The 27,460-nt window shown below is 46.8% G+C and overlaps 1 protein-coding gene across 8 annotated transcripts in view; it reads left to right on the top strand.

Annotated features, from left to right (window-relative positions):
* The window catches only part of tjp2a (tight junction protein 2a (zona occludens 2)), a 184,537-nt gene that overhangs the window by 133,672 nt on the left and 23,405 nt on the right, over positions 1 to 27,460 (top strand). For all 8 annotated transcript variants that reach the window (XM_072517406.1, XM_072517405.1, XM_072517402.1 and 5 more), the window contains exons 8-16: positions 3,707 to 3,818; positions 4,723 to 4,850; positions 7,030 to 7,114; positions 18,359 to 18,509; positions 19,524 to 19,632; positions 22,449 to 22,671; positions 24,520 to 24,704; positions 26,582 to 26,677; positions 26,775 to 26,854. In XM_072517406.1, coding sequence (XP_072373507.1) covers positions 3,707 to 3,818; positions 4,723 to 4,850; positions 7,030 to 7,114; positions 18,359 to 18,509; positions 19,524 to 19,632; positions 22,449 to 22,671; positions 24,520 to 24,704; positions 26,582 to 26,677; positions 26,775 to 26,854 — 1,169 coding nt within the window. The remainder of the gene's footprint in view (positions 1 to 3,706; positions 3,819 to 4,722; positions 4,851 to 7,029; positions 7,115 to 18,358; positions 18,510 to 19,523; positions 19,633 to 22,448; positions 22,672 to 24,519; positions 24,705 to 26,581; positions 26,678 to 26,774; positions 26,855 to 27,460) is intronic.

Genomic DNA, 27,460 nt, shown 5'->3' with positions numbered 1-27,460 from the left:
ATTACCAGTAGTGCATCCACCATCTCTGTAGCTACTTTATTTCATTTCCTAGGATGCAACCCATCAAGTCCAGGGGACGGACATATTGGTCGTTAGCCCCATTACTTGCCCTAGTACTTTTACTCCTAGTGATTGTTATTATATTTATGTCCCCTTGCCTCCTGATGACCATTGATTATATATTTTTGGAATGTTATTAATGTCTTCCACCGTGAAGACTGACACAAAGTATTTGTTTAACTCCTCTGCCATTCTTTGTTATTATTTCACTAGTCTCATTCTCTAAGGGGCCTTTGTTCACTTTGGCCTTTTAAAAAATATATTTAAAGAAACTCTTGCTGTCCATTTTTGGTTTAGCACATTGGGCTAAATCGCTGGCTTTTAAAGCAGACCAAGGCAGGCCAGCAGCACGGTTCGATTCCCGTACCAGCCTCCCCGAACAGGCGCCGGAATGTGGCGACTAGGGGCTTTTCACAGTAACTTCATTGAAGCCTACTCGTGACAATAAGCGATTTTCATTTCATTTTCATTACTTGCTCGTTTGCTCCCATTGTTTATCTCTTCCCTCTTTCTTATTATTTTGGTCATCTTTTGTTGGTTTTTAAAACTTTCCCAATCCTCTGATTTACCACTATTCCGTGCCACATTATTTTTTTTCTCTTTCAGTTGAATACTATCTAAACTTGGTTAACCATGGTTGATTTATCCCCTCCCTAAAATCCTTCTTCCTCTACCATTCCTATGTTTGCTGTCCTTTTTATTTTTTAGATTTGGAGCACCCAATTATTTTTCCAATTAAGGGGCAATTTAGCGTGGCCAATCCACTTACCCTGCACGTCTTTGGATTGTGGGGATGAGACCCACGCAGACACGGGGAGAATGTGCATACTCCACACGGACAGTGACCCGGGGCCGGGATCGAACCCTGGTCCTCGGCGCTGTGAAGCAGCAGTGCTAACCACTGCGCCACCGTGCCGCCTGTGTTTGCTGTGCTATGTTATGGTCCCAGTTGATACAACTAGATGGGAAGATCCCAGAATGAACCCATGGCTCAAAAGACCGTAACTTACTTGCGTTTGTATAAAAAACGTGGAGGAACAGAGTAACAGGACTGCTAATTCGTTTTTTAAAAAAGTTAGTGTACCCAATTTTATTTTCCCAATTAAGGGACAATTCCCAGGGCTTGAAGAATCATTGAATTTACAGTGCAGAAGAAGACCATTCGGCCCATCGAGTCTGCACTGGCCCTTGGAAAGAGCATACCTAAACCCACACCTCCATCCTATCCCCGTAATCCAGTAACTCCACTAACCTAACCTTTTTTAGACACTAAGGGCAATTTAGTCTGGACAATTCACCTAACCTGCACATCTTTGGACTGTGGGAGGAAACCGGAGCACCCGGACGAAACCCGCGCAGACACTGGGAGAACGTGCAGACTCCACACAGACAGTGACCCAAGCCGGGAATCGAACCTGGAGCTGTGAGGCAACTGTGCTAACCACTGTGCTGCCATGCCGCCCAAGAGCAGCGCACAGCTCTGAGTAGAGTCAATAGATACTTACAACCGAACAATTCAAACAGCACAGTAGACTGTCCTAATATCGCTTTGTGGCTTTGCGCCAAACTTTGTTTGATACCAATCTGTGAAACATGTTGGGATTTTTAAAGGTTAAAGGTGCTGGGTTGAGTGTGAGGTTGAAGGTCGAGGCGAAGTCGCTTGCCTTCACATTCGTCCCTGATATCATCTTTGGGAGGGAGGGTGGGGGTGGGGGGGGGGGGGGGGGGGGGGGGCGGGTTCGGATTCGGATTTCTTGCAGTCTCCTTGACATTCTAACTGTGTTCCAAGTGCACGTGTCAACCTGTCACTCTGTATTATTTATCTTTGACCCTTTGTCTATCTTTGATACCCCACCCTTTTCAATTCTCCTTTTAGTTCTGCAGATTGCTGTGGTTGCCATTTCCTACTTCCCCGCTTAATCCAGCTAAAAATATACTGAATCGGAAAGCAGTCCGAAGACGTTCCAGGTCTCCCTTTTCCGCATATTTGTCATTTGGTTGCCTTTTGCCCTGTCTATCGATGCATAATTAGCCGCCTTTTCTTGTCGCTCTCGGTGGTCGTTTGTGGCTTTACTAACTCCAAAGTCGTGTGCAGAAAATAGCCCATCCCTCCCAATTTTCTTTCGACAAATAGGCACGATTCCGTTCAGTTATCAGCTGAAGGGTGATCATTTTCTGTGACGTGGTGAAGCTAACGTTCCAACCATCGATTTTTGGTTGTTTTGAAACCTCTATTCCTGCACATGGATATTTGCCTTAAGTGAACCGTGACGTTGGCTAATGATTTGTGGGCATGGGAATCATAACTTCTTCAAATATTATTTTGAGTGGTGTTCGCCATGTTCCGCCTTTACCTAAATGTAGCAATTCTGGTGATGCAGTGAGAAAAAACAAGCAGCTTTATTGGAACCTATTTTGTGTTGAGTTTTATGGCCAGGCTGACTAAGATGTAGGCGTGAAGAATGAGTCTTTGTAGAATAACTAATTTAAATCCACTCTGCATCCAATGAGAGCATAAACTAGGAGCATATAATTTTTGTTTTGTTTTCGATTCATGTGACCGTTTATATTTAGATTTAATTTACTTTTTAAAGGGGGAAGTTATTTTCTTTCCTGCCATTTGCTATGCTTTTTTGGAAATTTCTATTGGCGCATAGAAACTGTCTGTATTGGTGTATATACTCACGGTAGGGAGGAGGGAAGCACAGTGGTTAGCACTGTTGCTTCACAGCTCCAGGGTCCCTGGTTCGATTCCCGGTTTGGGTGACTGTCTGTGCGGAGTTTGCACGTCCTCCCCGTGTGTGTGTGGGTTTCCTCCGGGTGCTCCGGTTTCCTCCCACAGTCCAAAGATGTGCAGGTTAGGTGGATTGGCCATGCTAAATTGCCCTTGGTGTCCAAAAAGGTTAGGTGGGGTTACTGGGTTACAGTGGAGGCATGGGCTTAGTGCTCTTTCCAAGGGCCAGTGCAGACTCGATGGGCCGAATGGCCTCCTTCTGCACTGTAAATTCTATGATTCTCACGAGCCTCCTCCGAATGCCCCCTCCTCATCTCCTGTCAGCGTATCTTTCTGTTCCTTTCCCTTGCATGTGTTAATTCAGCTTCCTCTTTGAACTGTACTTCTGTTATTCACTCGCCTGCAGCCTGTGGTATTGTGCTGTCACATTCTGGGTGACATTTTTGGGGACTATGTTCTTGAAGTGGTTCATGCCAAATTTACAGGAAATTCTTGAATTAATCTGGTTTATTGGGAAGCAGGATTTGAAACTCTGGATTGGGTTTCTGGATCTGGAGCCATTTCAACGTTAGAAGGAAGTTCTTAGAAGAGTTTTTTAATAAACTCTACTGCTGTCCTGTTGGGAATGGCTGAGAACTCTGCACATGGCCAGAATAAGTTGGCCAGTGCCTCTGAGCTTGGGCAGAGGTCACCCTCGATGCTACAACACAATAGTGTTGCCATTGGTGACAACGCTGTATAAATAAATGGTATACCATAGCATTGGCAATCACGCAAACACTATCCAACTAGCCTTATGTTTGTGTTTATCATTGTGTATGTTGTATTTCAGGCAGTATATGTGATATAAATACATATATATTGTGTGTGTATATACACACTTGAATTAAAAATTGTCTGTGTTTGGTTTAGATATCTCTGAAATTGAATCGAACCCCTCAAATTCGCCACCTCCTGAAGAAAGGAGATCGCCACATTCCGATCTATCCTCGCATTCTTCTGGTAGAATTGTTGACAAGAAAAGGTATATTTTTTTTCTTTCCTGTCAACTTACTCTTGTCTCCATTTTTCAAAAAAGGCAGAGTGCATTTTTCAATGTTGCTGAAAAGAGACATGTTGCCGAAGTTTTTCATTTTGCACTCATCGGGACAAATGGAAGAATGCTAAATTTCAAACTATCGCAACCATTTACACTGCAGGGGATTGGCAGGATAATTGGCATTGTTGCGTTTGTCCCGATGAGCACAAACCTTTGGCAACACTTCTCTCAGCCAATATTCAACTGCGTTTTTAGATTTATCCAGACCAGCCCCTAAATGTACAAGTAACATTTTTTTCACTCTCCTGAGAGCCAAGAAACTGCATCTGGGGTGCATAGAAAAATAAAATGATAAGGAATCATAGATTCCAAAGAAACCAAGATCGAAGGAGCATATGATTTGGTAACGGGAATTGATTTTTTTCAAATTGCGACACTTGACTTTCTTAATCTTTGGCTGAATTTCCAGCACAGAAACAGGCCATTCAGCCCATCCATGCCAACGTTTAAGCTTCGCACAAGCCTCCTCCCACCTTATTTCATCTCATCCTGTCGACCTACCCTTCTCTTGGTTTCTCCCGAGTGTTTATCTAGCTTTCCCTAAGTGCCCAGTTCTAAAAGTAGCTAAAGAATTGTCCCCCCCCCCCCCTGTTCACCTTTCATGGCTTTCTGTTCCATTCTCGTGTTTGATCACTGACTTGCTAAACACATATTGCCTGACCTGCTGAGTGTTTTCCGTTTTGACAGATTACCTGTTCATGTTTTTTCTCCTCTTGCTGTCTTTGCTGATGTCAGTTGAGTCCTTCCAAGTTTGCATCACGCTACCGAAACTCCCAGTTGTGATTTAGTGGTCATTTTTGATTGTTCTGTTTTGTTTTTTTTTGCTCAGCTCTAAAGAGGAGCCTGCCAGTCGACTGGCAAGAATGGGAGCCATGCCCACCCCCTTTGCTACAAAGAGTGACCTACCTGCTGCTGTTGACTCTGAGAAGGAAGAGCAAGATGAGGAGGATTACAGAGGTAGATGAATCACCTTCCTTTTAAGCTGGACGAGGAGAGCTGTATTGTTCAAGTGAGAACTTGCTGCCACCAAATTAGGAGGACTTGAGAATATCTGGTTACGGCGGCAAGGTGGCTCAGTGGTTAGCACTGATACCTCATGGCGCTGAGGACGCGGGTTCGATCCTGGGTCACTGTCCGTGTGGAGTTGGCGTATTCTCCCCGTGTCTGCGTGGGCCCCCCCCCCCCCCAACAACCCAAAGATGTGCAGGTGGATTGACCACGCTAAATTGCCCCTTAATTGGGGGAAAATGAATTGGGTACTCTAAATTTATTAAAATAAGAAAAAAGTAGAATATCTGGTTTCGGGCAATTGGCTTAGGTTATAGTTTTGGAATACGGTGTGAGGGGGCTGGCTGGTTCAGTTGCCAGGATAGCCAGGGTGCGAGTCAGGATAGCGACCGTGAGTCCGATTCCCGTTCCGGCTGAGATGGACATTGGGATCTGCCTCCTGGCTCTGCCCCCGAGAGTGGAAGGCAGTGGCTAATCAAAAAACTGCCAAGCAAACAGCCAGGAAACTGCCTTCAGGCAGAGCATGCATGAATGATCGGTTTATGAATTTTTGCTACTCTTTGCTTGTACATAGAATGGCTTTTGTTTCATCGAGAGAGAGACGGGGGAAGATTGGGATTATTACCCTTGGAGCAGATCAGATAAAGGAGGAATTTAATGGCGTGTTAAATTAGGGGTTTTAATGGAGAAATATTTCCCAGTGACAGGAGGGTCAGTAACTAGTGGACACTGATTTGAAGGTGATTGGTCAAATAATCAGAAGGAGGAGATGAATGTGTATATTTTTTTCCACAGCTATTCCCTGAAAGGTTGGTGGAAGCAGAATTAATAGTGATTTTCGGAAGGAAATTAGATCAATAGCTAAAGCAGCACAAAATTTGCAGGGCCGTGGGGAGAGAGCAGGGGGGTGGAACTAATTGGATCACTCAATGAACCAGCATGGGGACAATGGGCTGAATGGCCTCCTTCTGTGCTATCAGTTTTTAAAATTAACAACCCAGAGACAGAATGCTAAACAAGCTGCTTTTAGAAGTTGTCAGCTGATCTGTGAAACACTAATCATCTAATTGCCCTGCCTACAAATAACCACCCACCCCTAGCTCTTGGGACATTGTCAGTGTAATAAGCTTCGGACCATTGAGTCTATTGATTATGTTGTCAAGGTTACTTTAGCGATGCTAAATATGCACACATACTGTATATGTTTTGCATCTGTTAACACTCTGGGCAGTGATCTCAATTTGTTGGAAAATTGTGGCAGGCTCCTTATTTGGTTGTCAACAATGGCACAATGGGTAATGTTCATCTTTGAGCCAGAGGTTGTAGTTTCAAGGCCCACTCCAGAGACCCGAGGGCATAATCCAGGCTGGGAGCGCTGACGCAGAGCGAGGCCAGCAGCGCGGGTTCAATTCCCGTACCGGCTGAGATTATTCATGAAGGCCCCCCGCCCGCCTTCTCAACCTCGCCCCTCGCCTGAGGTGTGGTGATCCTCGGGTTAAATCACCACCCGGCCAGCTCTTCCCCCTCGAGGGTGAAAGCAGCCACTGGCCATCTGGGACTCTGGCGAGCTGACTTTTTATTTTTACTGAGGCAGCACCGCGGTGACAGAAGTGCTTTCTTTCAGGCCAGATTTAAATTGAAGCCCTGTTTTCCCCTCTGGTAGATGTAGAAGATCCTACAGCTGCTGTCGGCAGAGGAAACTGGGAGTGTTCCCTGGTGTTTGAGAACAATGTTTATCTCTTGAGCTACAGAGCTAAAATATGTAAATAAATCTGTTCATCCAATAGCTGTACGTGGGATCGTGCTGTGCATCAGTTGGCAACTGCATTTCCTGTGCATCTTTCTCACCCATTGTGTTCCATCATCTCCTAATCTCTTATCTTTCCACTTTTCTCTCCATCTTTGAAAGAAGCTTTGAAAGCCTGGTATTAAAGTAAATGGTACGGTAAAGTCAGCAAAGTCCCAGATGACCATAGGCTGCTTTCCCCCTTTGAGGGGGGGAGAGCTGACTGGTGGTAATTTAACCTGAGGGTCGCCGCTCCTCAGGCAAGGGGCAAGGTTGAGAATATTCAAGTACAGTATGTGTGCTTTTTTCACGGTTCTGTCTTTCTCCAATGTATTTATTTAGCCGTTTCCAAAGTGGTAGAAGAGCCAGTCGCGAGAGCCCCCAAGAAATTTCTCCGCCCCAGTGCAGAAGATGAAGAAATCTATGGGTAAGTCTAGATATTGAGAGGAGCTGGTTGAGTAGATAAAGAGAAACTCTGTGCTGCCTGGGGAATCTCCGGACCAGGAGACGTGTGAAAACGTTCCAGCGAGACTTTACAGGAGTGACCTCCGAAAACCTGGGCAGGACTCACTGTTGCCTGATGCCGATACCGTAATCGGAGATCAGGCATTGAAACCTGTTCCCGCTTTCCCCTTCTACCCTTTGATCCCTAGGTGCTTTATTTAAGTCCTTCTTGAAAACATAAGTGTTTCAACTGCGTCCTGTGGTAATGAATTCCACAGGCTCACCACTCGCGGAAACAGGTCACTGAGTTCGAATATCAGCCCTGATGATGATGATTGGCAGAGCAGATTCGAAGGGCTGAATGGTCTACTCCTATTTTCCATGTTGCTGCCCCTCACTGACATCATCTGAAAGCATATTAGTTTTCACATGTATGCTGATGTCGTCCGCCACCTCCAGTTATCAGAATGTTCATCCAGCACAGTTATGAGCAGAAATTTCCTCAAATTATATAGTGAAGATTAAAGCCATTATTTGCTCCAAGCTCTGATTCCTAACTCCCGGCTCCACCCCTCTCCCTGACACCGGTCTGGTTGTAAACATGCTTGTCACATTCAATCCCGAGGTGAGCTTCCAATCTCGTATTCAAACCATCACCTTATTCTGCCTATTTACACCTCTGTAAACTCACCCCTGTCGTGTTAATCACCCTGGGGTAACACGGACTGCAACTGGATGCAGTTGTACTTGAAAGTAGACTCCAAACTTTGGTGTTGGTTCAATACGCTTTATTGAACTGGTTAAGCAGTGCATACAGATCGCTGTGGGTTTGACACTACTAATCTAAGCGTACTTACTATAACTAACCAGACCAGACTAGCTCTGAGCCACGTGTGGAAGGTGCTAACTGATACATACACCCTGACTGTCACTACAGTTGTCACCAGTGGAAAGAGGCAGAGTGTTGATGCCTCGTGTGTTTTATAGTGGGAAACCAACTTCTAGTGTTCTGCCTGGTGATTGGTTGTGTTCTGTCCTATGTGTTGATTGGCTGTCCTTGGTGTCTGTTACTGCCTGTCTGTATCTCATTATGTGCATGAGTGCACATCATGACAATCCCTATCTCAGCACATCTACTGAAACTCTCTGTTCGTTCCCTCGGTATCTCCCATCTCGGGACTTGACTAGTCCAACACCCAAGTGGCTGGTCTCTATCAGTCTACTCTCCGTTAACTTGAGGTCACCCAAACCTCTGCCACCTGTGCCTTTACTCTGACCGGGTCCCGCTGCCCCATCGCCTCGGTGCTCGCTGATCCACACTGGCTTCAGCTTAGACAATGCCTTGCTTTTAAAATTCCCAACCTTGTTTTCAAACCCATCCATCGCCTCGTCCCACTCTATCTCCAGCCCTAAGAACCTCCAAAATCTATGCGTCTCCAGATTCATTCTCTCCACAATTGCTGGCCGTGCTGTCAGCTCTCTTTGCTGACACTGGGGTGGGGGGGGGTAGGGGAGAGAGGTGTTGCGATTTAGATATTAATTTTTTTTAAATGTTCACTAGTTTGCAACAACATGGTCTCCAGCTCTCTTCTCTCCGAGGCCCCTGGAGTTTGGGTTTGGTCATGATCAACATTCCAAGCAATGTCCCTTAAGCTGTATGGGGTACGTAAGATGTCTGCAGCCTCGATCGTGTTGTAATCTTAAAGGGTCCACGCAGTGCAACGTGCCAGATTTGCACAGCTAAGACAAATTAGAGGAGGACATTCTGGTCCGGGGAACTTCCAAGTGTTATCAAACAAAATTTCATAGAATTTACAGTGCAGAAGGAGGCCGTTCGGCCCATCGAGTCTGCACCAGCTCTTGGAAAGAGCACCCTACTTAAGCCCACACCTCCACCCTATTCCCCATAACCCGGTAACCCCAACCAACCTTTTTGGACACTAAGGGCAATTTAGCATGGCCAATCCACCTAACCTGCACATCTTTGGACTGTGGGAGGAAACCCACGCAGACACGGGGAGAACGTGCAGATTCCGCACAGCTAGTGACCCAAGCTGGAAATTGAACGTGGGACCCTGGAGCTGCGAAGCAACTGTGCTAACCACTGTGCTGCCCCTAAAGTTTGATTTGATTTCCAGGGCCCAATCTCCGGAATTATTTCCTTGAACCTCTCTCCCTGTCTGCCTTACTCCCCTCTTTCACGCTCCTCCAAGCTTAACTCTTTGACAGGGCAGCACGGTGGCACAGTGGGTTAGCCCTGCAGCCTCACGGTGCCAAGGTCCCAGGTTCGATCCTGGCTCTGGGTCATTGTCCGTGTGGAGTTTGCACATTCTCCCTGTGTTTACGTGGGTTTCGCCCCCACAACCCAAAGATGTGCAGGGTAGGTGGATTGGCCGTGCTAAATTGCCCCTTAATTGGAAAAAATGAATTGGGTACTCTAAATCTATTTTTAAAAAAGCTTGGCTCTTTGACCAAGATTTTGGTCACCTCCTCTAATAACACCTTGCATGGCTCAGTCTCCAATATTGTTTGGCAATGCTCCTGTTTCGCATCTTGGGGCATTCCACTATGTCGAAGGGCGCCGTGTAAATGCAAGTCGTTGTGTAGAAAAGTTCAAGTTTTTAAGAAGAGGATCGTCCAAGGTGAATGTGTTGGCTAAGCTTCGGACCCATGGATGAGAGTCACCAATAAATCCAGGCGTGGGCTCGTGAGAAGCGTTAGCAGAGTGGAATTTATTACCACCAGGATGGTTGAGGTGAATAACAGATGCATTTAAATGGAAACCAGATAAAAACTCTGAAGTTGAGAACTCAAGGAAATCCTGATGGGGTAGTAGGAGGGTCTCCTGTGGCATCAGGAGCCAACCCGATTGAGTGGCCTGTTTCCGTGCGACACGTTCTATGTGATATTTACTAAGATTCAGTGTTCGCTTGCTGTCTTCTGAGTGTCTGTTATTTCACTGTGTCTACGTAGAGGTCACCGCTTTACAATGTTTATTTGCCCCAGTCACGTTGCTTTTGAAGGAAGAAACTAGATAAACAATCTGCCTGGGTAAGAACGTTACCTGGCTATTTTAACAGCGAATTGTGCAACACTGGAGACTGCCCCATCTCTATTGCTTCCACCAGCCCCTCCAGGAACACATCCTGCTCTATCCTGTGAGTTAGAGGAAACAATGCAGCTCATTGTTGCTTGGTTATCAGTTCATGCTGCCTACTTCCGATTTTGTTTTGCCTCCGACACATCTGATCGCTGTCGAATGCCCGTCGGACCTCCGCTTCGCCGTGAAGCCATCTGTTTGTCACAGCAGCAAAATAGATTTGTCTGCTGGGTCCTGAGCTTTCCACAGCGTGTGTCCTTTCCCTGTTAGACGGGCTATGATGGCCAGTTTGCAAATGTTCTACTGCGAGACTGACATCAGTTGGTTTTTCTGTTTTGGAATCGAAGAAACAGGCAGTCAGGGCTAATCATTGAAGGAAACCTCACTGCAAGAGGCCTGTGTCAGTCCTTTGGAAAAACTATCCAATTAATTCAATTTCCCCTCCCTCTCCCCATAGCCCCGCAATTGCTTTCCTTCCCAAGTCTACACAGTCCTCTCTTCTAACCACCTTTTTCAATTTCTGTTGTTAAATAGTCATCCACGTCTGGTATCAAACTCAATGTTGCTTCTCCCAGAGTGATATAAAGTTACGGTCAATAAAGGCTGGATTCCAGATGTCTTTTCCTTTTTAACAGAGGGGATAGTGCTTTTAAAAGTTAACTCGCTTTATCAAAGTCCAAAAGGCATCTGCCAAAACAATACAATTTAAACCCCCTGTCTGGCCGGCAGGGGAATGAGGATGTTGTTGAATAACTGAAAGCTTTGTACAAAGCTTTTTGAATTTTAAAGTGTGTGTGTTGCGGAATATGTAAAAGATGGACCAATTTGCATAATCTCTTCATTGAATGTGCTTTCGGGGAAATGCTTCCCTCCACCCTCTGCAGAGGCAAGCTGCCTGGTGTTTTAATGCGGGATGTGCTTTAGCCCGATTGCAACAACATAACTTGTGAAGAAAGATATATCTTTTTGGCAGCTTCAACGCGCTACTGTCAAGGTCTTGATATCATGTCGGTTTATATCTCGGGTGCTTCAATTGTGGCCAATCTGTTGTGTTTTTTTTTCCCCCCCCCTGAAAGAATTCAACTTGCCAACTCTGGACATCTTCCTGGAGGTTCCGTCACATGGTTTCCTGCCTTCAACCGCCCCATTGGTCACCCTGCATGTCCGTCGGTGACGAGCCCCGCCTTCACATGACAAAACAGTCTTTCTTACCTGATTGGGTCATTCTTGACTTGTCCGTCAACAGCCTTTCACACCCGCCCATGGTCAATTTTTGTTTATAACTGGATAAACCAAAGTCTGTTCCCACCCCCCCCCCCCCCCCCCCCCAAAATTAATTAATTCAAAAAATTCTTTGAACAATTAATGCATCCGTGATTTTTCTCCTGGGTGTTCCTCACACCAGTGTCTTGGAGGTTAGCCTTTCCGACAAATTCAGCATGGCCAGCATTTATTGCCCATCTCTAGTTGCGCTTGAGGGGGCAATTTTAAGAGTTGACCACATTGCTGTGTATGTAGGCCAGACCAGGTGAGGACAGCAGATTCCCTTCCCTAAAGGGACCTTGGCGAACTGGATGCTGTTTTTTTTTTTTTTTTAATGACGATCGACAATGGTCATTTTTGATTCCAGATTTTTATTCAATTCAAATTTCGCTATCTGCCGTGGTGGGATTCGAAGCTAGTCCCCCGAGTGTTACCCTGGTCCCTGGAAAACTAATCCAGTGGCAATACCACTACATCGCTGCCTTCGTATTGAGTTATTTATTTGGCCCTGTAACTGTCATGTGAACACTGCGTTCCCCCACTTCAGGCCTCTTGCATGTCCCGGATTTTCATTGTGACGCTGACTCCATTGTTGCCTGGGCCCGTTGTTCTGGAATTCCCTCCTCAAACCTTCCCACCCCTCATTCCCTCTTTAACATGAGCCTTCAAAGCTACTTCTTTGACCAAGTTTTTGGTCACGTGTCCTAATAACTCCTTTCGTGGCTCCTATCAGTTTTTTCTTTGCCTGATAACACCCTTGCGATATCCACCTGTGCTCCACATGAACCTCTTACTTCATCCTGCCGTTCAGCATATCCTTCTGTTCTTTCTCCCTCCTATTCATTTGGCTTCCCCTTACATATATCTATGCAGGAGATCAGGCCAGGTGCAACACCAGGCTTACCTAAAAATGAGGTATCAGCCTGGCGAATCTACAGCCCACGAACTCCGAGTGCCCAGCAACATATAAGCAGTAAGTAATAGACAGAGCTAAGTGACTCCACAATGAATGCATCAGATCTAAGCTCATAGAATCATAAAATTTGCAGTGCAGAAGCAGGCCATTTGGTCCATCGAGTCTGCACCGGCCCTTGGAAAGAGCACCTTACTCAACCCACACCTCCATGCTATCCCTGTAGCCCAATAACCCCACATAACCGTTTTGGACACGAAGGACAATTTACCATGGCCAAACCACCTAACCTGCACATCTTTGAAATGTGGGAGGAAACCGGAGCACCCGGAGGAAACCCACGCAGACACGGGGAGAACGTGCAGACTCCGCACAGACAGTGACCCAAGCCGGGAATCGAACCTGGGACACTGGAGCTGTAAAGCAACTGTGCTAACCACTGTGCTACCATGCAAGCTCTGCGGTCCTGCCGCATCCAGCAGTGGAAAATTAAACAACTCACTGGAGGAGGAGGCTCCACAAATATCCCCATCCTCAATGATGGAGGAGCCCAGCACATCTGTACAAAAGACAAGGCTGAGGCATTCGCAACAATCTTCAGCCAGATGTACCGAGTGGATGATCCATCTCGGTCTCCTCCGGAGGCCCCAGCTTCACAGATGTCCGTCTTCAGCCAATACGATTCACTCCACGTGATACCATGAAACAGCTGACGGATACTGACTGGATACTGCAAAGGCTGTGGGCTCTGACAATATTCCAGCAATAGTACTGAAGACTTGTGCTCCAGAGCTTGCCGCACCCCTAGCCAAGCTGTTCCAGTACAGCTACAACACTGGCATCTACCCGACAATGTGGAAAATTGTACGGGTATGTCCCGTACATAAAAAGCAGGACAGTTGCAAACCAGCCAATTGCTGCCCTATCAGTCGACTCTTAATCATCAGTAAAGTGCTGGAAGGGGTCATCAACAGTGCTATGAAGCAGCACTTATTCAGCAATAACCTGCTCACAGACGCTCAGTTTGGGTTCCACCAGGGTCACTCAGCTCCTGACCGCATTACAGCCTTGGTTCAAACATGGACAAAAGTGCTCAATGCCAGAGGTGAGGTGTGAGTGACTGCCCTTGACATCAAGGCAGCATTGGACCGAGTATGGCATCAAGGAGCCCGAGCTAAACTGGAGTCAATGGGAATCGGGGGGAAAACTCTCCACTGGTTGGAGTCATACCCGGCACAGAGGAAGATGGTTGTGGTGGTTGCTCCAGAACATCAGTCCAGGAGTTCCTCAGGGTAGTGCCCTAGCCCCAACCGTCTTCAGCTGCTTTATCAATGACCTTCGTTCCATCATAAGGTCAGAAGTGGGGATGTTTGCGGATGTCTGCACAATGTTTAGCACCATTCGTGACTCCGCAGATGATGAAGCAGTCCATGTCCAAATGCAGCGAGAACTGGACAATATCCAGGCTTGGGCTGACAAATGGCAAGTTATATTCGTGCCACAAGTGCCAGGCAGTGACCAGCTCCAACAAGAGAGAATCTAACCATTGTCCCTTGACATTCAATGGCATCACCATTGAATCCCCCACTAGCAATATCCTGGGGGTTACTATTGACGAGGAACTGAACTGGATTAGCCATTTCAGTAGTGTGGCTACAAGAGCAGGTCAGAGGTTAGGAATCCTGCGGTGAGTAACTCTCCTCCTGAATCCCCAAAGCCTGACCATAATTTACAAGGCATAAGCCTTGCCTGGATGAGTGCAGCTCCAACGACACAGAGGTTTGACCCCATTCGGGACAAAGCAGCCCCGCTTGATTACTCCTCCTTCCACAAACATCCACTCCTCCTGCCGCTACCAATGAACAATGGCAGCCATGTGTACTATCTACAAGATGCACTGCAGGAACTCACCAAGGCTCCTGAGACAGCACCTTCCAAACCCACAACCACTACCATCTAGAAGGACAAGGGCAGCAGATACCTGGGAACCCCACCACCTGGAGGTTCCCCTCCAAGTCACTCACCATCCTGACTTGCAAATATATCGCTGTTCCTTCGCTGTCGCTGGGTCAAAGTCCTGGAGCTCCCTCCCTAATAGCACAGTGGGTGAGCCTACACCGTATGGACTGCAGCCGTTCAAGAAGGCAGCTCACCTCTCACCTTCTCTAGGGCAATTGGAGATGGGCAATGAATGCTGACCTCGCCAGTGACCCCCCACATCCCATAAATAAATGAAAGAAAGCTATCCACCGCCACTATTCCCTGTGGTAATGTTCCACACTCCAGCTACAACCTGAGTGAAGCTATTACTCCCAAGTTCCCCTTCGGATTTGTGAGTGACAATTGTACCTAAAACCCCTAATTCTGGTCTCCCCAAAAGTAGAGCCATCTCTGTCTTTCATGCAACTTTTCATCATGTCCTTGATGTCATGAAATGGTTCACAATCCAGCAGCCAGTCTGTACACGGCCAGCCACCTCAAACAGGAATGAGCTGGCTGATGAATTACTGACCCAGATTTTGTGGTCCGTTTTGAAGTGGCGATGGTCATTGTTGACAAGCTGCCCACAAAGAACTCGCTATCCATGTGGCGTGGATTTTCTTGAAACTGATTTGAGTTTGGCATCAAATCGAGGGATCTCCAGGCACCCAGCAACCGTGATGTCATCAATCGGGGTAAGCAGCCAGTCACATCAAAGTTTTCTCACAGACAGCAAACCAGGAAGTCAAATGCTCTGAACGTTTCACCCTGATATGGACTATTGCTGAGTCCAACTCGGGAGATACGAGAATCCCCGTGGGCCAGATGTTATCACCATTCCCGGCAGCTGAATATCTGTAGGACAATGTCACTGATTGGCCGATGTTCGACAATGATCGATCCGGGTTAACGAGACATTATGCTGAAATGGGATCATGTGATGGTGCAGGCCAATTAGAGCAGAGTGGTTGGACCTAATTGCACTCTCATTTCTCTGTGGAGTGATGTGAAAAGTGAGAGGATGCCGAAACCGGGGAAGAAGTGTTGCCAATCGGAGAGAACGTAAAGATGATGGAGCAAGTGGAAAACTGCGGTGTGAAGCAGACAATGTGAAAGAGTGGCAGATTCCACCATCCAGTTTGCCCACCTTTATGGAACACGAGGCGGACTAGACGGCATCCCCTCCAGCAAGGAAGAAGCTGAGAAACGGTCAGCTCTCCTAATCATGAAGGAACTCTGCCGACATGGTTCAAGGCAGCCTGAGCAGGAGACCTGCCCATCTCCAGCCCAATCCTTCAGGAAATGGGAGTTGCCCTGGCGGAGAAGCTGGGAGGCATGGAGGTTTCCGGCAGCGATGGATGACTGGACCAAAGCTTTCCGCTCGGTAAGTGAGGAGGGTGTGGTGGTGAGGCCAACAATGACCGATGATTGGTCGCAAAATGGCCTTGCCCGTGTCTCGAAGGAACATGCACCTAGGCATTTTTAACGTGGATGAAACTGGACTGTTTCGTTTGCCAGGCCGCTCTTTGGTGTGTAAGGGGGGAACAGGTGTAATTGGAGAAAGCAGAGCAGGGAACGTGTCACCGCTGTGGTCTGTGATGGATGAGGCAACGGTGCTTCACTGAGTAAATAAAACCATCTGGGTGACCTCCAGTGTATTTGAGCAAGGAAAGTGGACAAAGCATAGCTGAGAAAGAAAGAAATTGTCATTGTTACAGACAACTGTCCTGTACACCCCAAAATCACTGACGGAGAGCGCTAAGCTGATGTCCTTGCCTCCCAACACCGCAGCCAGGCTCCAGCCAACGGATCGGCGTGATTAAGGGCTTTAAAAAAACAAACACTGCCAATGATCTCTCGGCTTATCAAGGCCATGGATGAGCAGCAAGACCAATAACCCCCTACTGCGCTAGAGGCTATGTTGCTGCCGAAAAAAGGCGCGGAAGATGGTGAATTCCGCACAATCGCAAACTGCTTGGCCTCGCTGAGTTCAAACAGCTTATGGCTGCATTTAATGAAGAGATCGAGGAGGAGCAGGGCGCTGCACGCCAGCCAGATGATGAGGCATTTTCCCTAACTGCAGGAGGTCAAAGGTTCAGCAGAGACGGTCATGCGAACAGGCACTGGGAGGCGGGTGATACCGTGGGCGCACAACTGAACTGAGCAGCGGCGCCATCACAGATGGCATCATAGCCAAGGGGGCCAATGGCCCTACTGCTGAATGGCTACCCGCCTGTTTCACTGGCCAATGAGATGCCCTGGGAGATCTCACTGCAGACTAACAGCAAAAAACATGTTTGACTGCACTGATAACATGGCGGACTGCATCGTGTACATCTGAAAACAGCGCGATGAACAGAAAAAGATTGGAGTTTTTCCGGAACTAAAGCCGACCTTTCCCAGGGCTCGAGCAAGTGGAATAAAGATTTATTGACTTCGCTTTTTAAATTTGGCACTTGAATCTAGAAAAACACAGTAATACAGTGAGTGTTGGCGTTTCGTAGGCATGTTGGGGTACAAAGAGATTTATTCTTGTGTCAAATTGGGCTGGCTCAGCTATCACAGAGCTCTTAATCTGAAGGCAGCTTCCCTGGGATTTTACTTGCAAGTTTACGATGAATAATTAGGATCTCCCCAGGGGATTGTGGTAGAAACTGAAATAATAAAGCTCAAAAATAAAAGTGGTGTTTTCTTTTTGGTAATGGAGAAATTTTAATATTCTACAGATGTTACATGGTCAGCTTTAGCAAGAATTCTGAACTTTATACGGCATTTAAAAAGCCCACTTCCACCCCATTGAACTATGTGCAACGTTTATTTTGAGGGTTTTTACAGTGAGACTAATCGCAAGTTCTTGTCAGTTCGGTGGTTTCCAGGTGATGGCAGCCCGCGAATGTCTCAGCACTGCCCCCTGGTGAGAAGCATTAAATCGGTCGGTGACTTCCAGGTTTCTGTGGTTTTAACTCTTGATATCTACCTCCTTTTTGAATTGTTCAGTTGAACCTCTCCAGCCCATACAGCATCTTTTGTGTGTCTTTGGCGGCGCCGAGGTCCCAGGTTCGATCCCAGCCCCGGGTCGCTGTCCCTGTGGAGTTTGCACATTCTCCCCGTGTCAGCGTGGGTTTCGCCCCCCACAGCCCAAAGATGTGCAGGGTAGGTGGATTGGCCGCGCTAAATTGCCCCTTAGTTGGAAAAAATGAATTGGGTACTCTAAATTTGCAAAAAGAAAAAAAACCTTTCTCACTTGCAAGCTCTTGCACCGTTTGCAAATTCTTACGGCGATGGAATAAAATTAATTTTTAAAAATAAATTTAAAGTACCCGATTCTCTTTTTTTTCCAATTAAGGGGCAATTGTAGCGTGGCCAGTCCACCTACCCTGCACATCTTTGGGGGGTGAGACCCACGCAGACACGGGGAGAATGTGCAAACTCCACACGGACAGTGACCCAGAGCCCGGGATCGAACCTGGGACCTCGGCGCCGCGAGGCAGCAGGGCTAACCCACTGCGCCACCCTGCCGCCCATTGGAGCAACATTCATGTACCTCTGTCGGGGGAAATCTGGCCACCTGAGAAAACACTTTTCACAGGGCGAGTGGTTGAGTTCTGGAATGCCTGAGTGGATGGTGATGGCAGGGCACAACGAGACCTTGGGGGTGGGGGGGGGGGGGGGAATGGGGATTATTCGAGACTCTGGAGGGAATTGGATTATTATCTGAAAAAGAAGAATGTGCAGGGTTACGGTGGGGAGGAGGGGGGATGGTGGTGGAATGGCATCAGATGTATTGCTCACTCGGAGCCAGACATTCCCCACAGGCCCAGTGGCCTTCTAGCCTATGACTATTCTTTTCATTCTATGAAATTATTTTAAGACCTTATTTTGGATAGCCAAACTCTAGTTTACTGGCACTTTTGTGACGAGCATGTTCATTTCTTCCCCCCCCCCCCCCCCCCCCCCCACTTCTCCTGCAGCCCTGATACAAAAATGGTCCAGTTCAGGAAGGGCGAGAGTGTTGGCCTCCGGCTTGCTGGTGGGAATGATGTTGGAATCTTCGTGGCGGGAGTGCAAGACGGGAGTCCAGCTGAGAATGAGGGGCTCATGGAGGGAGACCAACTCCTGAAGGTAAAGGACCCAACTCGTAAACCCGCCTCAGCACAAACGTTACGGTTAAAATTCACAGGCGCGGGAGAAATGATGGGACAGGCAAAGTCCGCTCGGCCCATCTAACCTATCCCGTGCCATTGCGATCATTTTCGATCACGCGCGTAAGCAACTGGGAGAGGCTAATTAGGTTTGGGGGAGGGGGGAAACTGGGAAATGTGAACTGTGAAATGAAGCAAAGTTGACAATAATGCATTGCTCTAAATTAACGTAAAGAATGTGGCACTTGAGAGGTTGGTGATGAAGAATGAGCGAATTGGTTAAAGAGTAGATTATCCAGTTCTTACCAGCTGGGCTGTTTCTGTCCAATCTATTTGCTGAATGTGTAATGGGTGTTTTTACAAGAACACAGTCTTTTGAAAATTGAGACAACTTGCACAGCAGCGTGATTCTGTCTCTAATTTTATTGTCCGTTCAAAACGTCTTGTTATAATATTAAACTTGACTCGATAAAAATGTATAGGGGTGTAAGAAGCAAAGATCAAACACGAAGAGTCCTCAGATATTACACTTCGCTCACACTCGTCCTGAGCTCCTCTGGATCTTGTCAAGGGGTAACGGGGGGGGCGGGGGGGGGGGGGGGGGGGGGCGGCGGGGGGGGGGGGGGGGGGGGGGAGAGATGAGAATGTTTTAATTGCAGAGTTTTGTGATCCGGAAGGGCGGTGGAAGCAGATTCAATAGGGCCGTTCAAAAGCGAAATTGTGAAAATCCCCAAGTGTTTTGTCGGGTTTTGGGGAAAGAGCAGGAGAGTGGGACTAAAAGAGTCCGCACAGGCGCAATGGTCTGAGTGGACACCCAGCTGTAAGATTCTGTGACTAGCAGAAGGTATTTTTAAAAGGAGAACGTCGCCTGGAGGATCTGATGGCCGTATTGATGTTTGTGGCTTTTTTTTTTTTAAAACAAGAGTTTGCCGCAGAAAGCAGTTCTGCAAATCGCAAATGGATATTAACTTTATCATCTCTCCCTACCGGCTAGATCAATTCCATGGACTTCCGTAGCATTGTGCGGGAGGATGCTGTCCTTTACCTCTTAGAGATCCCGAAAGGTGATGATGTTACCATTCTTGCTCAGAGTAAATATGACGGTAAGTAACTTGTTGAGAGCTGCGCTGTTTACTTAAAGAAGGTGGGACAGAGAACAAAACTGATTTGGATGGAAGACTTCAGTCTTGTCTGTCAGCCCCAGATTTTTCTTCATTATTCCTTCATGGGATGTGGACATTTGTTGCCCATCCCTTATTGCCCTTGACGTCAGGGTCCCAGGTTCGATTCCCGGCTTGGGTGACTGTCGGTGCAGAGTCTGCACGTTCTCCCCGTGTCTGCGTGGGATTCCTCCGGGTGCTCCGGTCTCCTCCCACGAGTCCCGAAAGACGTCTTTGTTAGGACATTCTGAATTGTCCGTCAGTGTACCCGAGCAGGAGTGTGGGGACGGGGGGATTTTCACAGTAACTTCATTGCAGTGTTAATGTAAGCCCACTTGTGACAATGAGATTATTGTTATTAACTGAGGGGTTTACTTGGCCATTTCGGAGGGGCAGGTAAGAGTCCAGCTCATTGCTGGAGTCACCTGTCGGCCAGACGGGGTAAGGGCGGCAGATTTCCTTCCCTAAAGGGACGTTAGTGAACCAGATTTAACAACAATCGATGATAGCCTCATGGTCACCATTACTGAGACTAGGTTTATATTCCAGATTTATTCATCGAATTTCAATTCCACCAGCTGCCGTAGTGGGTTTCCATAAGACATAGGAGCAGAATTAGGCCACTCGGCCCATCGAGTCTGCTCCGCCATTCAATCATGGCTGATATTTTCTCATCCCCATTCTCCTGCCTTCTCCCCATAACCCCCGATCCCCTTATTAATCAAGAACCTATCTATCTCTGTTTTAAAGACACTCGGTGATTTGGCCTCCACAGCCTTCTGCGGCAAAGAGTTCCACAGATTCACCACCCTCTGGCTGAAGAAATTCCTCCTCTTTGTTTTAAAGGATCATCCCTTTAGTCTGAGATGGTGACCTCTGCTTCTAGTTTCTCCTACAAGTGGAAACATCCTCTCCACGTCCCTCGAACCCATGTCCCAGAACATTAGCCTGGTCTCTGGATTACTAATCGAGTGAAATCACCACGAGGCCGACAATCCCTGTACTCTTTATTTTAATAACCTAAATGATTGCAGAAGTGGAATTTTCTTGCTGTTTTCGATTTAGAAACTGTTGGGAGGTCTCTCATTTTTTTTTTTAAATGCTCAGTGTTGGTACTGAACCTGGTCACAATGCGTGAGAACAATAGGAAAACACTCAAACCTGGAATACGCAACTTGCTTTAATCTATTGCTAATATTTATGTAGCCTTTTCTTCAGTTTAAAATCCATTAGCATTATTTTCCAATTCTCTCAATCTGTCCTTGTATATTTTTGAAAAAATGTTTATTGAATAATTTTTCATAATCAGTAAAATCCATAAAAGATCAAACAGGGAAAAAAATCAAAACGTCACAATCCAGTGAAAAGAGAGAGCAACGCGCATCACCAAATTAACTGAAGACTAACCTAGACCCCCTAACAACGGTGACTAACTCCTCTTAAAAAAAGGAAATAAATGGTTTCCATCTTGGATAGATCCTGTCCACTGACCCTCTGGTGGTGAATTTGACCTTCTCCAAGTGCAGAATTAAAAAAAAAAAAATTTGAAGTTCCCAGCGACAGTGAAGGAACAGTGATAACTTTCAAGTCAGGATGGTGAGTGACGTGGAGGGGAACCTCCAAGTGGTGGGGTTTCCATGTGTCTGCTACCCTAGTCCTTCTAGGTGGTAGTGGTCACTGGTTTGGAAGGTGCTGTCGAAAGAGCCTTAAAGTTGCTGCAATGCATCTTGGAGATAGTAGAAGGGCGGCACGGTGGTTAGCACTGCTGCCTACGGTGCTGAGGACCCGGGTCCGTTCCCGGGCTCGGATCACTGTCTGTGTGGAGTTTGCACATTCTCCCAGTGGCTGCGTGGGTTTCACCCCCCCACAACCCAAAATGTGCACGTTAGGTGGATTGGCCACGCTAAGTTGCCCCTTAATTGGGGAAAAAAAATATTGGGTACAATATTTTAAAAATCTTGTAGATGGTACATACACTGCCACTGTGCATCAGTGGTGGAGGGAGTGAATGTTGAAGGTGGGTGGTGGGGTGCTAATCAAACGGGCTGCTTTATCCTGGATTGTGTTGAGCTTCTTGAGTGTTGTTGGAGCCACACTCATTCCATCAGACTCCTGGCTTGTGCCTTAATGGTGGACTGGCTTTGAGAGTCCGAAGTACTTACCACAAAATCCACAGAATCCCTACAGTGCAGATGGAGGCCATTCGGCCCATCGAGTCTGCACCGACCCCCTGAAAGAGCAATCTACCTAGGAACACTCCTCAGCCCTATTCCGACTAAGGGGCAATTGAGCATGGTCAATCCACCTAACTCGCACATCTTTGGACTGTGGTTGGAAACCGGAGCACCCGGAGGAAACCCACGCAGACACGGGGAGAACGTGCAGACTTCACACGAGACAATCACCCGAGGCCAGAATTGAACCCAGGTCCCTGGTGCAGTGAGGCAGCAGTGCTAACCTCTGTGCCTCCTGTATTTCTGTGGCTGGTCCAGTTGAGGTGTCCTTCTCCCTGAAGATCCTTCAAAGTTCCTCGATGTAGGCAGTGGAAATTCCAAGATAAAGCCAACCTGTGAATGAGGGGATTGTCCAGTAGCTCACCCGTTACCTGCAAATTATCAGTATTTTACCAGATAGTTATCATTATTCTACCTGTGTCTTTTTAATGTTTTGTAACTACAAATAAAGATAGCAGTCGGAGATGGCAAAATGCGTTCTAACAATTATAGTTGTGACCTATTATTTTTCTCTTCCCCCGCCAGTGTACAAAGACATCATCAACTCTGGCCGTGGAGACTCGTTCTTCATTCGGGCGCACTTCGAGTACGAGAAGGAAAGTCAACAAAGTTTGAACTTCACCCGAGGGGATGTCTTCAAGGTTTTGGACACCCTGTACAACGGCAAGCTGGGAAACTGGTTAGCGGTACGGATTGGTCCTGACAACATCAAACAAGTAGAGAAGGGAATCATTCCAAACAAAAGCAGGTAATTCTTTCAAGCGTATCATGAACTATCAGCATTTTTTCTTTAAAGGAGAGCTGTAGACGAGCAATACCAATACATTTGACCCTTTATGGCCCTGCTCTGCCATTCAGTAAGGTCACAGCCGACCTACCTCATCTGCCCATTCCATCCCCATATTCCTTAATTCTCTCAATTCCCCCAAAATCTATGGACCTCTTGTGATTATTTCCAATGACCGAGCAACCACAGCTCCCTGCGGCGGAGAATTTCCAAGGTTCACAGTCCTCCAAATCCCTCCTCAGCTCCAAAATAGCCGACCCCTTAACCTAAGGCCTTGGCCCCATGTTCTCATCTAAACTCTGCAGCCAGCAGCTTTTTATTCTCCAGGATAAAGGTTCAGAGGGGTTGAAAAGCTAGAGAACAGTTTGGTGCCTGAAGGTCATGACGGTCGGCCTCGTTCACGAATATATGAAGCATTTATCTGCCTTCTAATTTTGGAATTAATTTTTTATTTTTATTTAAATGGCCGAACTGCAACCAATCCAACTGACACAGCAGGTCTTAAGCTAGTGAATTTTCTTCTGGGCCATTGCAATGAGACAGTGGGTGGAATTTTACGGGGGGGTGGGGGGGGGGGGCTGGGGGCTTGGAAATGCGACGAGCCATTCAAACGTCCAATCACTTTGGCAACATCGAAAGATCCCGCCAGTGTGTGGAAAAGTCCAGCCAATGTCCAATGTGCTAACTTTTCCATTCCTTTGCAAAAGTTATCGGTGTTAATTCCTCACTACAGCATTTCTGGTTAACTATTCCACTGGTTCCCAACCGGAGTGTGGGCCGCGAAGAAAATTTTAAATTTGTGCAATTAATCTAAAACTAATCTGTGGTTGGCATCTCCAAGACCCAACAAATCTTGGGCGTCCCCCCACCCCCAACACGGGTGCCGGCTGGAAAAGAGCCGCACGCTCTTTTTTATGTTGGTCAGGCCCATGCCTATGGCCAACGGGACTTGGAGCCAAAAACAAAGGGCCCATTGCACCTGCACGAAAAGCAAAAACTCAAAAAGGGCGCAGAAACCCCGGGAGACATGAGAGAGACAGGGAGAGAGGTTTTTTTTTTAAAAAAATTTTTAACCAGGAGAGAGGACAGGGAGAAGTTTAAAAACAAAGTTCCCAGGAAGGGAAGAAGGCAGATAAAATTGTGCCTCAATTTCTTTTTATAGTATAGAGGTGTGGCATGACGTATAAAAGGTTGGGAACCACTGAACTATTCAAATAATGTGACTAAGCTTTCATTGGTTTTCGATGACGAGCTTTACAGACTTTGCACAGAAACAAAATCAATACTCGGTGGTCCCAGGCAGCTGGAAGCACGGCTGTCAGTGGCAGAGCAATGACAATTGGGATGTGCTGGAGGCCAGAATTGGAGCAGTGTTGTGGGTCTGGAGGAGGTTGTAGAGAGAGTTTACAGAGAAAAGGCATCGATTTAAATTCCCTGATCTATTGCGGTCTCTTGTTTCTAAAAGTTTTGAAACTTTGTAGTGCAGGAGGCTATATTCGTGTCTGCAAAGCCCAGTGTTTGGCAAAAAAGGCGGAAAGATTTCTGTGATGAGGGCATTATTTTCAGGTCTGTGTGGCCTCACTTTTGTGGTGACTATATCAGGTCAGAGTTTTACGGTGGTCCATGGGCACGATTTTCTGGCCACTCCCAGGGTGGTTTTTCCAGAGGCGAGGCGGGGGTTGGGGGGGGGGGGGGGGTCACTTTTGGCGGGCTCAGAAGACCCTGTTGGCGGGGCGGCCCCAGAAAATTCTGCCCCGCCTATTCTATTACCAAACATAATAACTGTGGGCATTTTAAATCTCCTGTCAGAGCTGAGCAGATGGCCAATGTGCAGAATGTCCAGCGAGCAACCACAAGTGACCGAGGGGACTTCTGGCGGTCACGGGGTCAGAGAGCAGCGCTGAAGAAGAATCTCCGGAAGAGTCGCGAGGACCTCACAGCCATACCGGTTGGCACTAAGTTTCCTGCATACGAAAAGGTCGTTCTTCGAGAAGGTAAGAGAGGGTGGTGAGTTAATGGAGTGTCTATTGTGTGATGTTCATTGTTCCTGGGGAAGTGATTAGATTTTCCAAGTTTCCTCTTCCCCGGGAAATTAGCTTTTGTTGCCTTTTGGATGAAAAATAGGGCATACCGGTTTAACCGGAAATAGTTGAGGGAAATAAGAGCAAAGTAGTCCTTATAAATATTCCAACTTCGGAATATGGGCTGGAATCTCCTGTCCTTATTTGCGGCTGGGATTTTCCGGTATTGCTGAGTGAATGGAGTTTTGGCTGGAACGCCAAATTTCCCATTGCCACTCGCAACAGGCCCCGCCACGGACGAAACGGGAGATTCCTGCCCATAGGTTGTTAACGACTGTGTACGTAATCTTTTAAGTCACAGAATATTAAGGAAGACAGTTTACATTCGATAGTGCCAATGTGTTTCTCAGCCAGTGAAACACCTTGTGAAGGATGGCCGCAGTTGTAAATTAGGAAATGTGCCAGGCAATGACCATCTCCTACAAGAGAGGGTCTAACCATCGCCCCTCGACATTCAATGGCATTACCATCGGTGAATCCCCCCACAATCAACATCCTGGGGGTTACCATTAATCAGGAACTGAATAGGACTAGCCATATTAATACTGTGGGTACCAGGGCAGGTCAAAGGCTAGAAATCCTACAGCGAATAACTCACTGCCTGACCGCCCCCCCCATCAAAAGCCTGTCCCCCATCTACAAGGCATAAGTCAGGAGTGTGATGGAATACTCTCCACTGTCCTGGATGAGTGCAGCTCCAACAACACTCGAGAAACTCAACACCATCCAGGACAAAGCAACCCCGCTTGATTGCTCCCCCTTCCACAAACATTCAAACACTCCACCACCGAGGAACAGTAGCAGCCGTGTGTACCATCTTCAAGATACACTGCAGTAACTCACCAGTGTTCTTTAGACAGCACATTCCAAACCCATGACCACTACCATCTAGAAGGACAAGAGCAGCAGATACCTGGGAACCCCACCACCTGGAGGTTCCCTTCCAAGACACTCACCACCCTGACGTGGAACTATATCGCCGTTCCTTCGCTGTCGCTGGGACAAAACCCTGGAGCTCCCTCCCTAACAGCACAGTGGGTGTACCTACACCCGAAGGACTGCAACGGTTCAAGAAGGCAGCTCACCCGCCAGCTTCTGAAGGGCAACTAGGGATGGGCAATAAATGCTGACCTAATCAGCGACGTCCACATCCCGTAAATGATTTTTTTTTTTTTTTACAAACGCGCAGCCAGTTTCCACACAGCAAGATCCCACAAACAGCAATGTGATAAATGACCAGATAATTTGTTTTTTGTAATGTTGGCTGAGAGATTCAGATATTGGGCAGGAGCTTGCTTTCCGCAAATTGGCTGCTGTGTCACATTACAACAATGACTATCCTTCAAAAAGTACTTGACTGACTATACAGCGGTTTGAGAGCACCTTGTGGTCATGACAACGCTAGAAAAATGAAAAAGTGAAATACTGCAAATACTGTAATCAAGACACAATGCTGAGGAAAAACTCCTCGCTGACAGCATCTGTGGAAAGGATTAACAATTCAGCTTAATGGAACGGAAGTTGGTTTGTTCCGGAATTGGTTTTGCATTCTAACTGTATTTGCAGGAAACTTCATGCCAAAGAACACTGCGTTTTATGTAATTCTGGATGTTTTAGCAATGCATTTAGTGGTCCATTTACATGCTTTGCTTGGTGAACTGGACATTCTGAATTCTCCCTCCGTGTACCCGAACAGTGTGGCGACTAGGGGATTTCAACAGTAACTTCATTGCACTGTAAATGTAAGCCTACTTGTGACACTGACAAAGATTATTACTATATTCTTTTAGCCGGCTTTATGAGGCCCGTGGTACTCTTTGGGCCCATCGCTGACATAGCTACAGAGAAACTAGCGACAGAATTACCCGATCGCTACAAAAATGCCAGTAAGTAAATTATTCACGTAAATGTATTTGTTGGTAGCCTTGACTGTGTGCTCAGAAGAGAAGTCAAACCAACTCCGTTGTCAAATTAATATTTCAGAAACTGAGCCCAGGGATGCAGGTGCAGAAAAGTCAACTGGTGTCGTTCGACTGAACACAGTCAGACAGATCATTGAAGAGGTACGGATAATTGGGCATTTATATAATGCCTTTGACTTGGTAAAAATAGGCAGCAGGAAGACTTGGCTGCCAATGACGGTGCAATAAAAATCGGGGTGCTCGCGTGGATAAAATTGAAGGAAAACTCCGATCTTGGGAGGCTTGTAGGGATGGAGGAGGCTGCAAAGTTAACAGTATATTACACAGAATCTGTTCAGTTATAAATGTGTCAAATCAGTTGTTCTAATCCGAGTGGGTACTTCTGGACAAGTCAGATCCCCAGACCGAACTTTTCTTTTAGAAATCATGGACAAAAGTTACTGAACAAATTCACAGGAGTCTGCTGATGAACATTTAACACAGAATAAAATATTTATGAAAACAAATAAAATATTAATTAAAACAAAAATAAACTATATTACACCAGACAACAAGGTTGGAAATATTTCAATACAAACACAAGAAGATGATTCAATTTCCCAGTTTTCCTTTAGCCAGCAATATCTTTACAGGCACACAAACCAGTGAAGAGTCACCACTAGCTTGACACACACGACACTTTGCTTGGGGCTACAACATAGGCAAACCGTTTTCTTCCAGTGAATTGTTGAGCACTCACTTGATGCT

The sequence above is a fragment of the Scyliorhinus torazame genome, chromosome 9 (genome assembly GCF_047496885.1).
Source record: "Scyliorhinus torazame isolate Kashiwa2021f chromosome 9, sScyTor2.1, whole genome shotgun sequence".
NCBI lineage: Eukaryota > Metazoa > Chordata > Chondrichthyes > Carcharhiniformes > Scyliorhinidae > Scyliorhinus > Scyliorhinus torazame.
Note: the sequence above shows the minus strand (reverse complement) of the source record. Positions and strands in the feature narration are given on the sequence as shown.